Here is a 14,692-nt window from a genome sequence, read left to right as displayed (position 1 = left end):
ATGTTATAAGGATGACCATGAAGGGATGTACAGGGACCGTTACACAGTGGTGACGCATTTACTGCTCTAAGGTCTTGCACCATCATATATTCCCCATTTGGCTTAACAACTGGCAGAATAGGAATATTGCATGGAAACTGTCAGGGCAGCAAGATATCTTAAGACTTTTTCCACGAGGAGTTGTAAACCTTTCTTCACTTCCAACTTTATGAAGTATTGTCTCTTGTTAGGATAGGCAGCTTCTGGTCCAAGACTAATTCTTATGGATTGAGGGTTTATGGCCCTTCCAAGGTTTCCTTTGTCCTATATTGAAGGACCCACTGCTGGTAGAATATGACTGGGATGAAGACTTACTCCTCTAGCTGGTCTGTGTTGCAGTCAAGATAAGAAACTGCTCAGGGCCTCCTAACTGGAGTATTGCCTGAGGGAGCTCAGGTCTCTCCCCCGCAGAGGGCTGGAGACTTAGATATAACTAAAAGGACACATGAAATCAACCGCTGCTCACATTTGCAAGTAAGAGGCCTTGTAAAGGAATGGCTGTGAGGCTTTCTGTCCACACCAGTCACAGTACGACTTTTGGAGAAAAGAGGTCCAGTGTGAATTTATTTATTCACTCAACAGATATTTATTGAAGACTACTCCTGTGCCAAAGAGGTGAGAATACAGATGTTAAGGAAAGGAGGGTTCTTGCCTCAAAGTCTTCCTGTGTGAGAGGGGAAGACAAACAGGTCAATAAATAAGTGACTTACTAATATGCCTTCATATGTCTGGAACCCCGTATTTTGTGCGCAGTGGGAGCCCAGAGGGGTCGAGGGTGGGGTAGCAGAAGGTTTCAGAACAGGCCAGTCACCCTGGACATGGTGGCACTTGAAATGACTCTTGAGTGATGGGTTGGGATTACAGGTGTTCGGGAAGGAGGAGCCGAGAGCAGGGAGAGCACAGATGCAAAGCCATTTGGGGGCCACTGCAAGTTTTTCTCAAGCAAATCATGAAGTAGGAGCCCTTTTCAATGTGTGAAACCTTCACAGTTGGTCAAGCTGCATAATGACCTGGCTGCCTGCCAAAAAAGGAACCTGTGTGTGCACGCTTTCCAGTTTGTTGTAGAAGTCAGTCTTCCGGCAAGTGTCTGTTGTGTATTCCATTATGTACTTATGATATAATAGGCATATGGAGAAGAAAAGGAAAGAAGAAAGTGGGCACAAAGTCAAATATCATGAAAGATGGAGTGTTTCGGGTGTAAGCCAGTTAAAGTTGTGGTTTCGTCTGAGTCACCCCGAGCGGCAGACAATGCGGCTATTGTTGTGGAAGTGGCTGCAGCTGCCTAGCCTGTGGGAGTTGGCCATCCTTTGTGCCAGGGATGTGGGTCTCAGTGCTCATTTGCATAAAGCCTCTGGGTTGTGATCACATCTTCAATAGGAACAGTTTTACTTTATTATCTTATTAAGGAATTATCCTTGCTCCAAAGGAACACGATTGGTCTATTAACAACAAAGCAGCCAGACTCAGAGTGTAGGCATGACCCAGCAGCCTGTGGGTACCAGTTAGAAGTTTCTAGATAGTTTCTACTTCTGTGATGTCCACAAAAGGCTGAGAATCCCTCATTGCACCTTTAGGGGGACACAGGGATGTAGAGATGGGCTCTCGTGAAGCAAATCCATGGGCAGAATGGCCAGGAATGCTAAACTTCACCATGAACTGAAAGTGCGGACTGACTTCAGGGCTGGATGTTTGCTGAAAAGGCTCTAATTATGATTCCTCACCCTCCTCTCTCCTTCAGCGCTGGCTGCTTCTCTTCTGTCCACCCTGGATTCTGTCCTGCCCCAGACTCTGCCATTCATGATTAAGCAGCCATTCTTTCTCTTTCCTTCTGGTCTCTGTCAGATTTTTGGGGAAAGTCATCTCTGCTTTCTGGCATCCATAGGGTAGCATCCTGCTTCTATCATCAGCAACCAAAAGGTAGATACAGAAAAAAAAGAAGAAGAAACCCTACTCTATGTCTTTCTTCATTTTATTTATATGGTAAAGTAGCACCAGGATAATTTCCTGTGCGGGAAGTCCTAAGGTGTCACAGGGCTGAGATCTTGGAAGACTTGGGGACTAGCCTTCCACCCTAAATTAAAATTCCAAATCTTGGATGGGCAGCTGAGGACCATAAGGGACCTCAGCAGTAATAAGCAGCAGTGAGATGAATGAGGAAACTAGTTTGGAGCAGTAGCCCTTAAAGCATATAACAGGGGAGATATATTCTTCCACTAAAATTCAGACAATGAAGACCTTAGTTTAATTCTGTAGCGTATAACCTATGTTGGTATCACCTCGCCCATGTGAGAATAAGGTCATGGAGTGCAAAAATTTTTTTTAATAATTAATTTAATTTATTTATTTATGGCCGTGCTGGGTCTTCATTGCTCAGGGGCTTTTCTCTAGTTGTGGTGAGCAGGGGCTCCTGTCTCGTTGCAGTGCTCGGCTTCTCATTGCAATGGCTTCTGGTGGCAGAGCTTGGGCTCTAGGGTGTGCGGGCTTCAATAGTTGCAGCTCCCAGGTTCTAGAACACAGGATCAATAGGTGTGGTGCACAAGCTTAGTTACTCCACGGCATGTGGGATCTCCTGGATCAAGGATTGAACCTGTGTCTCCTGCATTGGCAGCCTGTGTCTCCTGCATTGGCAGGCAGATTCTTTACCAATGAGCCAACAGGGAAGCCTGGGATGCAGCTGCTGAAGGCAGATTACCTAGATAAATAGGTGATTGTTCAGTCACTAAGTGTCGCCAACTTTTCAACCCCATGGACTGCAGCACACCAGGCTTCCCTGTCCATCACCAATTCCCAGAGCTTGCTCAAACTCATGTCCATTGCGTTGGTGATGCCATCCAACCATCTCATCCTCTGTCATCCCCTTCTCCTCCTGCCTTCAATCTTTCCCAGCATCAGGGTCTTTCCCAATGAGTCAGCTGTTCACATCAGGTGGCCAAAGTATTGGAGTTTCAGCTTCAGCATCAGTCCTTCCAGTGAATATTCAGGACTGATTTCCTTTAGGATGGACTGGTTGGATCTCCTTGCAGTCCAAGGGACTCTCAAGTATCTTCTCCAACACCACTTCTTTGGTGGGACAGCCAGGGCCCAGGGCATGTCATCCAGCTATGCTGAGCGGTTGAAGGGCATGTCCCTGTTAGTGAGGGTCTGATGAAACGTGGTCCACTGGAGAAGGAAATGGCAGAGCACCTCAGTATTCTTGCCCTAAGAACCCCATGAACAGTATGAAAAGATAGATCGATAGATAGATAATATTGTGACATATAATTTTTAAAAACTTGGGATTTTGTACAGATAATTTTTTATCAATTCATATAGAGACAGTTTTATTATATCTCTGAAGAACTGTACTCAGCACTAGCTGCTGGATATCAAGAGGACCGTTGAAAAACTGGGATGGTTTCTAGACCCTTTGCACACACCCTAGTCTGTCAGTGTCCTATGAACTCTAAATAAAAGAACTAGGCATATGGAGTTACGTCCAGAAAGCTGAATAAAAGGCTATGTCTCTGTTCTGTCAGGAGCTTTCTCCCCCAGACCACAAGAAGCTGGGCCTGGGACTTATACCCGTCCTCCACCTGCTTGCCCACTTAATCTACCACCTCAACTCTCTCTAAAGTAGAATGATAGAGCATCAAGGAGTATCTGGATGTAACTCAAAGGGTCTTTCTTTCCGTAGGGAAGCACTATTTCCCATCCAACAAGAGGGAGAAACTAAGGAAGGGGAAGGAGAAGGACAATGTGGCAAAGACATCTGCTGCTCACAGAGCTCTGCGTCTCTTCCCCCAGGTCCTTGACTCGGTACTTTCATGCAGCCCTCTGTCCCTCTATCCCCTCTGAGGGGCCTCATGCAACCTGTTCCCCAGGTGCATCAGTCTCCAGAATCACTTATTTCTCCAATCTGCATATTGGAGATGAATTGCCAAAGCACACACCCCAATCAACACATCAGACTTAGATAAAATGAACAATGACAAGAAGAGATACAAAGCATTACAATATCCTTATCTGAATATGAAAATCTGACCCAAATCTCCTTTTGGTAGAAGGATCTGTTGCTGAGAATTTTAAGATTATGTGGGAAAATAATTTATGTGGAAACTGAGGGCGCAAGAGTGCTGTAAAGTGATTTTGCACATGAAAATTAAAAGAGACATGAAAAATAATAGAAATATCATTAGAATGTTAAGTTTCTTGGGGAGCAAGAACCACATTTGTTTTGTTTCATTGTGTTACATATAAAGAGATAACACCTGCTGTGTAGGGATTTTATATACCTGTTTTCCGATTAGCTGAATAAGTTGCTGATGTAGTTTCATTTTAATGGTTTGTGTTCACAATGCTCATACATCAACTTTATTTTATTGTGGATTATTGCATTTTTATTTGCTTCTCCATCTAAATAATTGATGCTTTTTGAATTTTATTTTTGGAGTCTTTCATTTTCCTTATGCCATCAGTATCTCAGAGACGTGAAATACCTTAGATACTTGTAGCAGGGGAAAGTGGTTTCAGATCACCTTTATTTGACCTGCTCCTTTCACCAAAGCTAAACAGCATTTTAAAACCATATCTGCTACTCCAGAATGGCACAATCTCAGCCCTAGCTCAGCCTGTGATAACTGTGTGTCCAAGTACACGTTTCTAGTCCATTTCACACATATCTCAGTTCTGCTTCTTCTCTGTTGCCTTTGCTGCTGTCTCCTCTTCTGAATGCTGGTGTTCCTTATATCCTTGTCTTTTGTCCTGTCTCTCCTGTTTCTCTGTTCTGTCTCCCAAAGTGATCTCACCCCTTCCCATGGCTTTAAATATCACATACACATTGCTGAATCCCCAATACATCTCTCCAGGCTTGACTTGTCTCTTAAGTTCCAAATCTGTATGCTCAATCCGCTACCTGATATTTTAATCTGAACATTCTACAGGGAAAACAAACATTTTAGCAAGTCTAATATGGAACTTCTGATTTCCGCTTCTCCTTTCACTCCCACCCACACCCAGGTCCCCTGGCCTTCTTCCCTAGGTCAGTCTATTGCCTGTATAGTATAATATGTAAGCCCGTGTACAGGGTACTATTATAAAGTAACCCAAACGACTGCTCAAACCAGGGAGCCATCTTGATTCTGATCCACTTCCTTACCCTCCAACACCAATTCATGAGCAAATGTCATCATTTTTACCTTCAAATTAACTCTTGAATTTGTCTGCTACTGCTGCTATGTCGCTTCAGTTGTGTCCACTTATCAATTCCATTCCCCACACCCAAATGCAAGCAAATGCAAGCTGGCACTGTTTTCTATCAACACTAAGGTTACAAACTACCCTCCCCTGCTACAAGTCTTGCCCCTTGAAGAACTAGTCTCCACACAAAAGCAAGAAGCTCAGAATGCCTTCCCTTTCACTGGTCAGTAGGCATGCACCCTCTGTACTGGGAATACAATAAAAATTGTCACTCTGATCTGCCAGGTCCAGCATGAAGTCTACTTGGCCTCTGTACCTACCCATGCTCACTGACACACACCACCTCTGCTTCCCTATCCAAGCTCAGGCTGTGCCCCATGCATCCTGGCATCTGATAGTTCCTGAAACATGACCTAAGCTTCCTTGTGCTCAGACCTTGGAAGCTACTGCTTCCTCTGCCTGCAATGCTTTTCCCTGGCTTTTTGTCTTTTTTGTTTGTTTGTTTCCTTTCTGTTGTGACAAGTCGTTGTTCAGTCACTAAATCATGTTCAACTCTTTGTAACCCCATGAGCTGCAGCACTCCAGGATTCCCTGTGCTCTGCTGTATCTCAAAGGTTGCTCAAATTCATGTCCATTGAGTCAGTGATGATATCTAACCATCTCATCTTCTGCCGCCCCCTTCTCCTTTTGCCTTTAATCTTTCCCAGCATCAGGGTCTTTTCCAATGAATTGGCTCTTCGCATCAGGTGCCCAGAGTAAATTACAAACATGTAACAAACACCGGTGTACCTACCACTGAAAATTAATGACTTAACATTTTGCCTGTTAAAATGAATTTGAGCAAACTCTGGGAGATAGTGGAGGATAGACAAGCCTGGTGTGCTACAGTCCATGGGGTCACGAAGAGTCAGACCTGACTTAGTCACACAACAACAATAACATTTTGCCATTTTCCCTCAGATGTTAACCTCAAATGAATGGAACAATACAAAGCCCCTTTTGTTCTTCTTCCCCACCCGTTCTTTCTGGCCCAGCCCCGACTTTGCAAAGGCACTCACACCCTGGTCTTCCCCAACAGCCTCCTGTGTTTCAGCAAAGCCAGGGGTGGCTGAATTTTGGCCAAGGAGACAGGAGGGTAGGTTTCCTGGACGCTGTGCTTCATTTTCCCCCAGATTGCACACTGGGCAGACTGAGGCCCTTCCAGAGACTGCTTCCCTCTGTATCCTGCCCTCAAGGGTTTGCCTTAGACAGCAGGACCTGAGGAGCCAGGCTTTGTGAATTTCCAATCCAACACCAGAGCAGGAGCAAAACTGTGTTCTTGCTTGTTCAGGCCCCATCATCGGTCATCTGTTTATCTTACATATGGGTCTGTGCAAAACGAAAACCAACGTCACATCACACACACACACACACACACACACACACACACACACCGTGTAAATGCCTCCACTCCCTCCTCCCCAAAAATGAAAGAAAAAGGACTTTTCCTTCTTTATCTAATCATGTTTTGGTTAGTGTATTATTTGACTATAATTATATGTGTTTATGGTTCTCCCTAGTTGCTCAGCTGGTAAGGAATCCGCCTGCAATGCAGGAGACCTGGGTTTGATCCCTGGGTTGGGAAGATCCCCTGGAGAAGGGGACAGCTACCCACTCCAGTATTCTGGCCTGGACAGTTCCAGGGACTGTATAGTACATGGGTTTGCAAAGAATCAGACATGACTGAGCGACTTTCACATATATGTGTTTATCAGTGCTATGGAAAATGTACTTAGACAAGGCTGAGTCTCCATCGGATGCAATTCAGAACTGACCTGTTTCTTCTCTCTGCTCGTAGGTTGTGGCATGTATACTCTCCTGTCGTCTGTCACAGCTGCTGTCAGCGGCTTCCTGGTGGGGTATGAACTTGGGATCATCTCTGGGGCTCTTCTGCAAATAAGAACCTTGTTAGTCCTGACCTGCCATGAGCAGGAAATGGTGGTGAGCTCCCTGCTTATCGGGGCCCTCCTGGCCTCTCTAATTGGAGGGGTCCTGATTGACAGGTACGGGAGAAGGGCCACCATCATTTTGTCCTCCTGCCTTCTTGGACTTGGGAGCCTGGTCTTGATTATCAGTTTATCTTACACCACTCTTATAGGGGGGCGCATTGCTATTGGAGTTTTCATTTCACTCTCCTCCACCGCCACTTGTGTCTACATCGCAGAAATTGCTCCCCAACACAGAAGAGGCCTTCTCGTGTCACTGAACGAGCTGATGATTGTCATCGGCATTCTTTTTGCCTACATTTCAAATTATGCATTTGCCAACATTTCCCATGGCTGGAAATACATGTTCGGCCTTGTTATTCCCTTGGGAGTTTTGCAAGCCATTGCAATGTACTTTCTTCCTCCAAGTCCTCGATTTCTGGTGATGAAGGGACATGAGGAAGCTGCTAGTAAGGTTCTTGGAAAGCTGAGAGCTATCTCGGATACAACGGATGAACTCACTGTGATAAAGTCTTCCCTGAAAGATGAATATCAGTACAGTTTTTGGGATCTGTTTCGTTCAAAAGACAACATGAGGACCCGAATCATGATAGGCTTAACACTGGTATTTTTTGTACAGATCACTGGCCAGCCAAACATATTATTCTATGCATCTACTGTTTTGAAGTCCGTTGGCTTCCAAAGCAATGAGGCAGCTAGCCTCGCCTCCACGGGAGTTGGGGTCGTCAAGGTCATCAGCACCGTCCCAGCCACACTTCTCGTAGACCAGGTTGGGAGCAAAACCTTCCTGTGTATCGGTTCCTCTGTGATGGCAGCTTCATTGATGACCATGGGCATCGTGAATCTCAACATCCACATGAACTTCACCAGTATCTGCAGAAACCACAGTCTTATCAACCAGTCCTTGGATGAGTCTGTGTTTTATGGACCAGGTAACTCATCAGCCAGCAATGACACTCTTAAAGAATCCTTTAAAGGGATGACTTTCCACAGCAGAAGCTCACCGAGGCCCATGAGAAATGACATAGATGGGAGAGGAGAAACGACCCTGGCATCCTTACCAAATGCTGGACTAAGCCAAACTGAATACCAGATCGTCACAGACTCTGCAGATGTCCCCAGTTTTTTGAAATGGCTTTCTTTAGCCAGCTTGCTTGTTTACGTTGCTGCCTTTTCAATTGGTCTAGGACCAAGTAAGTATTTTAGTTTTTATTCCTTCCCTCTCTTGCGTTATGAACGTTACCAATTACTTTTGATCAGTCAGAACATCCTACTGCTATAATACTTCATGCATGGAAATACTAGAAGCAAGCCAGGACTAGTATTGGCCACCTCATGTCTCTGGTAATGAGAAAAATACACCTGTATTATATTTGCTTTGTGAAATGTGCAGGGCTAGTATCCAACCAATGAGGAGCTTCCTATCTGTCAGATGAAGATGCTTTACTATTTATTAATTGGGAAGGAATCAGACCTTGAAAGATATGTTGTTCAAGAGAATATATTGTTTTATGAAGTCTAAGTTTACTGGGACATTTTCTTCTGTGTAATTCTCTAGTTTCTTTGAAGGGGGAAGAAAAAAATTGTGTTTAGCTTTTTTCAAAGACACAATAATGGATGCATTCCAGTAATAATGAAGAAGGGAATTAAGAAGGCGTTATTTGGGAAAGGACAATATTTGATCACTAGAATAACCTCCCAGGACTTTACTCTGTTAAATGGGTGAATGGGAATCCACGTATTCCCATTGAAAACAGTGCAAACAGTCTACAGGGAGGTACTACAAGACTGTTTTATTTGATATAGTCGGTCTATTGCAATGACAAAGTTTAATTACTTCTCTTCAGCAAACTTTATCTAGAGTTTGCTAGCATAAGTTGGTTGTTGCAGTTCTTTAATCTTTTAGCTTCTCATCCAAACTCTAAACCTCTCTGTAGAGAAGTTGTGAAAGCTCTTTTTTTTTTTTTTGCACCTCATTGGAAAATGATGGGCTTAAAAATCAAGGGCAGTCTTTCCCTACCACCCTTAGCTTCGGTCTGCATCTCTCTCTCTCCCTCCTCATTCTTCTCCATCCCTCTTTCTTTCTTCCTCCTTTCTTTCCTCATTTACACAGAGTTGATATTGAAATGTTTCTTTACAATGATCAAGGAGCAGATATATTTGCTCCAAAAAAGAAAAGCGTTGGAAGCTCAGGAATAAGAAGAAGATGTAGGCTGTGTTGAAGGAGAAGGAATTTCATGAACACATGCAGCTGCCAGACACTGGATAGTGTTTCTGGAAAAGGGCTTGACCTAGAGATCCACTGTTAGCTTTTCACCGAAATAACGTAGATTGAGTGACTAATTGTTTTAATAGCCAGGGACTATGCTCAATGATAGGGAAACAGTAATGAGCAAGACAGATATTGTCCTGTCTTCAAGGAGGTTTTGGTTGAATGGATTGAGCTATGCTCCCTGTGTCTGCTTCATTCTGTTCGACCATCAGCAGGTTTGGCCTGCTTAATCTGAGTTCATTAATGGCTGGACTTGCACATAGCCAATGTGGCCTTCCCTTCAATTCTCTGCTTCCTCATCTTTTAGCTTCTACTCCTACTTCTTTATGAGATCAGTCTCTAGATATTGATTCATTCAGATTCCAGAGAAGGAATCTGATCTGCACTGCTCTTTGCTATGCCGAGTCATAACTGGTTGTTCTGGTATAAGCAGTGATGGCTAGATTGGATCACATGATCTAAAGCATTGATGTCCTGAAGCTGGCCCTTTCTTTTGCAATATGGGTAGGCAGATTTCCCCATAAAGGACTGTGCTTGGGAAGATAGAGGAAACACTACAGTACCATCAACCCCTGATCTCTCTGACAGATTCCTGGACCCTGATACTGCTTCTTAAGGCTGAAAATGATAAATACCATTAATGAACAGTTTCCTGGAAACAAGTTTCTACCATTATTTCAGGATTCGATTACTTGGGTGTGTACCTGTGAGACGCTTGTTTTAATCAGTTTGGGTCGCCATGGCTTAGAGAACAAACATTAATTTCTCACAGTCTGGAGGCTGGGAAGTTCAAGATTAGGAGTTAGGAGATTCAGTTCTTGGCAGCTCCCTCTTCCTGTATTGTGGAGGCAGACTTCTTGGTGTGTTGGAGAGAGACTGAGAGAGGAGAGAAGTAGCTATATCCTTTGTGTCTCTTATTATAACAGTAATAATTCCATCATGGAAATTTCACCCTTATGACCTAATTACTTCCCAAAGGCCCCATTTCAAATATCATCCAATGGGGTTTAGGGTTTCAATATATGAATTTTGGGGAGCCATAAAATGCAGTAATAACAATGCTTATGTGTCAACTCTGATACATACAGCTAATGAAATAAATGAGTAAGCTCCTTTTAAAAATTATTTTCAGAAACTCATTAAAGTCTACTTTAAGAGCAAGATATGAGTGCTAGCTTTTACCAAGGAACAGCTTAGCCTTGTCTATGGACCTTTCTATATCAATAAGTACAATAATCTTTGCTCACTTGATAAACTTGAGGTAGTATTTATTGCTCCATTGATTTCCTTTGTTGGCATCTTTTTTCCTCTCTGGGCTTAGTCGCTCAGTCTAGTCCGACTCTTTGTGACCCCACAGACTGTAACCTATCAGCTTCTTCGGTCCATGGTGATTCTCTAGGCAAGAATACTGGAGTGAGTTGCCATGCCCTCCTCCAGGGGATCTTCCCAACCCAGGGATCTAACTCAGGTCTCCCGCATTGCAAGCAGATTTTTACTGTCTGAGCCACCAGGGAAGCCCTTTTTCACCTATATATTTATCATAAAAGTAAAAATATTTCCTTTTTACACCAGTTTTCTTGATCTAGTCTTTTGAAATATCACAGATCAACTAAGAATCTAAGAAAAGAATGCCTTTTCTTGGTTTGTTTCATTCAGGGAACCTCTCAGACTGGCAGAGATTAATACATGCTACATATTATAATATGAGAAACATTGATTTTAAACTTCCAGAGCCAACCTGTTCATTATAAGAATCCTCCTGAGCACATGCTACTCTTCTCTTTAGTTTTTGGATAACTTTGTAAAGTGCAGTAATTCTTCAGTTACACCATATATCATTTGATACATTACTGTATTAGAGCAAGAGTTCCCCTTTTAGGAAGTTCAGTCTGATTTGGAGGAAAATTATTGGAGGCTGTTTATTATTTACCTTCTAGAATTCCTCAAATATTATTCTACACTAATTAAAAAATATATACATATATAATTTAAACTTTAAAGTCAACTAATATTATATCAAACACTGCTCTAGGAATTTTTTACATGTTTTGGAGGTTTCACAACAAGCCTGGGAAGAAAAACATTCACTAGATTTTGTAAATGAAGACACTAAATCTCAGAGAATTTAAGTGACTTGCTCACATGAAAACATGTCTTGTTTATAAAATGAACAAAACAGACAGAACTGTATTGGTCCTGATGGTAACCATTAATTGCTAGTTCAGTCCTCTCCTTGAAGATGTATTCAGTTCATTTCAGTTCAGTTCAGTCACTCAGTCGTGTCCGACTCTTTACATCCCCACGAGTCACAGCACACCAGGCCTCCCTGTCCATCACCAACTCCCGGAGTTCACCCAAACTCATGTGCATCAAGTCGGTGATGCCATCCAGCCATCTCATCCTCTGTCGTCCTCTTCTCCTCCTGCCCCTGATCCCTCCCAGCATCAGGGTCTTCTCCAGTGAGTCAACTCTTCCCATGAGGTGGCCAAAGTATTGGAGTTTCAGCCTCAGCATCAGTCCTTCCAATGAACACCCAGGACTGGTCTCCTTTAGGATGGACTGGTTGGATCTCCTTGCAGTCCAAGGGACTCTCAAGAGTCTTCTCCAACACCACAGTTCAAAAGCATCAATTCTTTGGCGCTCAGCTTTCTTCACAGTCCAACTCTCACATCCATACATGACCACTTGAAAAACCATAGCCTTGACCAGACAGACCTTTGTTGGCAAAGTAATGTCTCTGCTTTTCAATATGCTATCTAGGTTGGTCATAACTTTCCTTCCAAGGAGTAAGCGTCTTTTAATTTCATGGCTGCAATTACCATCTGCAGTGATTTTGGAGCCCAAGAAATAAAGTCTGACACTGTTTCCCCTGTTTCCCCATCTATTTCCCATGAAGTGATGGGACCAGATGCCAGAAGATGTATTAGAAATAGGAATAAATGAAAATTGTGTATTATTGTCCATTGCATGAAGTCATTAAATGAGCCACTGCATTTTATGCAAGATAGAGGTAGTCTCTTTTTCTGAAGCTCTGCTAGGTAAGTGAGCATGTACATTTTTTATAAGATTGAACTATGGGCTAAAAGAGAAGGAAAATAATGAAATGCAGAAGGTTTTGACTTGCATTTATTTGAATAACTAAACAATTAAAATATTTTAGCATGTATATTGGTTGAAATTCAAGCTCAGCTCCAACAAAGACCAAAATGAAAGTAGCTTAAACAAGATAGGTGTTTCTTTCTCTCTGTTAACAGCTGGACCTGGGTAGTTCTGGGCACTATGGAGGTTTCCAGCTCAGTCACCAGTAGCCAATAGATAGTGTCCCTAAACCTCATGGTAGCCCAAAGTTTGATATTGGTTCCCGGTCTATCATGATACCTGTTTAGAAATATTAAAATGCATTTAAAAATTTCATCATCCTTTTCTGATAGCTGATGATCCCTTGAGAATAAGTGAAATGCACAAGTACAGTCAATTAAAGGGAGGCTTGCTAGACAAAGGCCTGGTGAGAAGACACTGTGAGAAATTCTATAAGAAAAGTAGAACCACTATGAGTGATATGAGATAAGGAATTTTCTGCAGGGATTAGACATCACATAATTGTGGGAGCTGCTGAGAAAGCACAGATCTGGAAGGGACAGTTAGAGGAAAGAGAGAAGGTCACTCATCAGGGCCTCAGAGGAAAGCTGGTGGAGTCTGGGAAGCCTGCACCCTCTGCATCTGGATGCTGCCTGAAGTTTCTGCAGGGCAGCAGGGCAGGTGGGAGGAAAAGCTGGACTTGGAGCAGGGACAGCAAAGACCAGGGACCCTGCTAGGACAAGCAGGAATCCCTAAGGAGAAATGGTAACCCACATCTGTCTCTCACCACGTCAATTCTGATGATGCAGGCCACCTGCAGAAAACCCACGTCCTTTTCCACAGACCCCTCCCATGTGCCTGGCCTGGTACTTGGAGAAGTTGGAGGAGGAGATCTGGGTGTACTGGCTGCTCCTCCATGCCAACAAGGACAACGAGCATGTAACAACTTATACATCCTGCACTGATGTCCAGGGTGCCAACCCCCCAAGCACAGGGCTCAGTGTCACTTTGGCCTTCCAAGTCTCAGGCAAATTTCTCTTTTGGCCAACCCTCACCCAGAACTGCATGGGGAAGGGAATTCTGGGAAATGTAGTTCCAGCTTAGCTAAATTGGCATAGGACAAAATGGTCAGGTGATAAACTCGACTAAGAGAATAAATATGAATCTGGAAAGAAATATTTCAGAGGGTCAAAGACTGTATTCTGTCTTCTGTGTAGACATTTATTTCTTTTAATTAAACATTACTTGTTAAAATATATGACTAGCTTCCATTCCATCTAGTTCTAAAAAAGAGGTTAGGTCATTTCATTACTGTCTCTTGGCTTTTGTTTCTTTAGCTATAAAACCAAAGACACTCTTTTGCTAATGCATGATAAAAAGCTTTCATATTTATTTTCTCAGGAATGTTAATTGTCTCCCTTGGGCTGACGATCGTCACGTATCTCCAGTTCCATCACCTCACATGACTTCTTGTTCCTTTTTTCCCAATGAGTGCTGGACTTTTCCATTTTGATGCTTCACTGTCAGCTGAACACAAAGAAGCTGTTCCTGAATTCTTATTCCCCTTATGCCAAGAAGACTTGTCTTTGTTTTCCATGGGGTAGTCACTCTGCCAGTCACTCAGTTCTAATGCTCTGGGACCATTTCCTGATGGAGTCAATGATCAAACGTTCTTGTATTTTCCCTTGAAATGGACTCCTCTGTTCATATTGTCCTTCTTTTTTCTGCCATCCTCATCTATTCTTTATGGTCTCATCCTGAGATTACTGGGAAGCCCTTCCTGTGGTTCTTTCCCTTTCCAGCCTTTCCACATACATCATCCACCATACCAGTATTCCCTAAGCAACCATGTTCCTCATGTCACCACAGCTCATGAATCTGCCATGACTTCCCACTTTCTTCCATATCAGAAAAGTCAAATCATTTTCAAGATGAAAAGAAGACTAGAAATGCTGTACTCTACATTTTCTTTTTATAAAAAAGAAATAAGAAATTCTGAGAGATTGAGATCACAGAGATTTAGGACTAGATCTCTAGGTATCTATCTGAAGCCTAATTCCATTCTCTTTCTACTATGATATCACACATCCTGGAAGGAAAGGAAGTGTGATTTTCAAGACCTTCCATCATCCACCCAACTCCA

At 43.0% G+C, this 14,692-nt stretch overlaps 1 protein-coding gene across 1 annotated transcript in view; it reads left to right on the top strand.

Moving 5' to 3' along the window:
- The window catches only part of SLC2A12 (solute carrier family 2 member 12), a 64,978-nt gene that overhangs the window by 19,764 nt on the left and 30,522 nt on the right, over positions 1-14,692 (top strand). The window contains exon 2 of the mRNA XM_068984815.1: positions 7,052-8,392. Within this exon, the coding sequence (XP_068840916.1) occupies positions 7,052-8,392 (1,341 nt within the window). The remainder of the gene's footprint in view (positions 1-7,051; positions 8,393-14,692) is intronic.

Source organism: Capricornis sumatraensis, chromosome 13 (genome assembly GCF_032405125.1).
Source record: "Capricornis sumatraensis isolate serow.1 chromosome 13, serow.2, whole genome shotgun sequence".
In the NCBI taxonomy this organism is placed as follows: domain Eukaryota; kingdom Metazoa; phylum Chordata; class Mammalia; order Artiodactyla; family Bovidae; genus Capricornis; species Capricornis sumatraensis.
The sequence above is the reverse complement of the archived record's forward strand: the minus strand, read 5'-3'. Positions and strand labels throughout refer to the sequence as shown.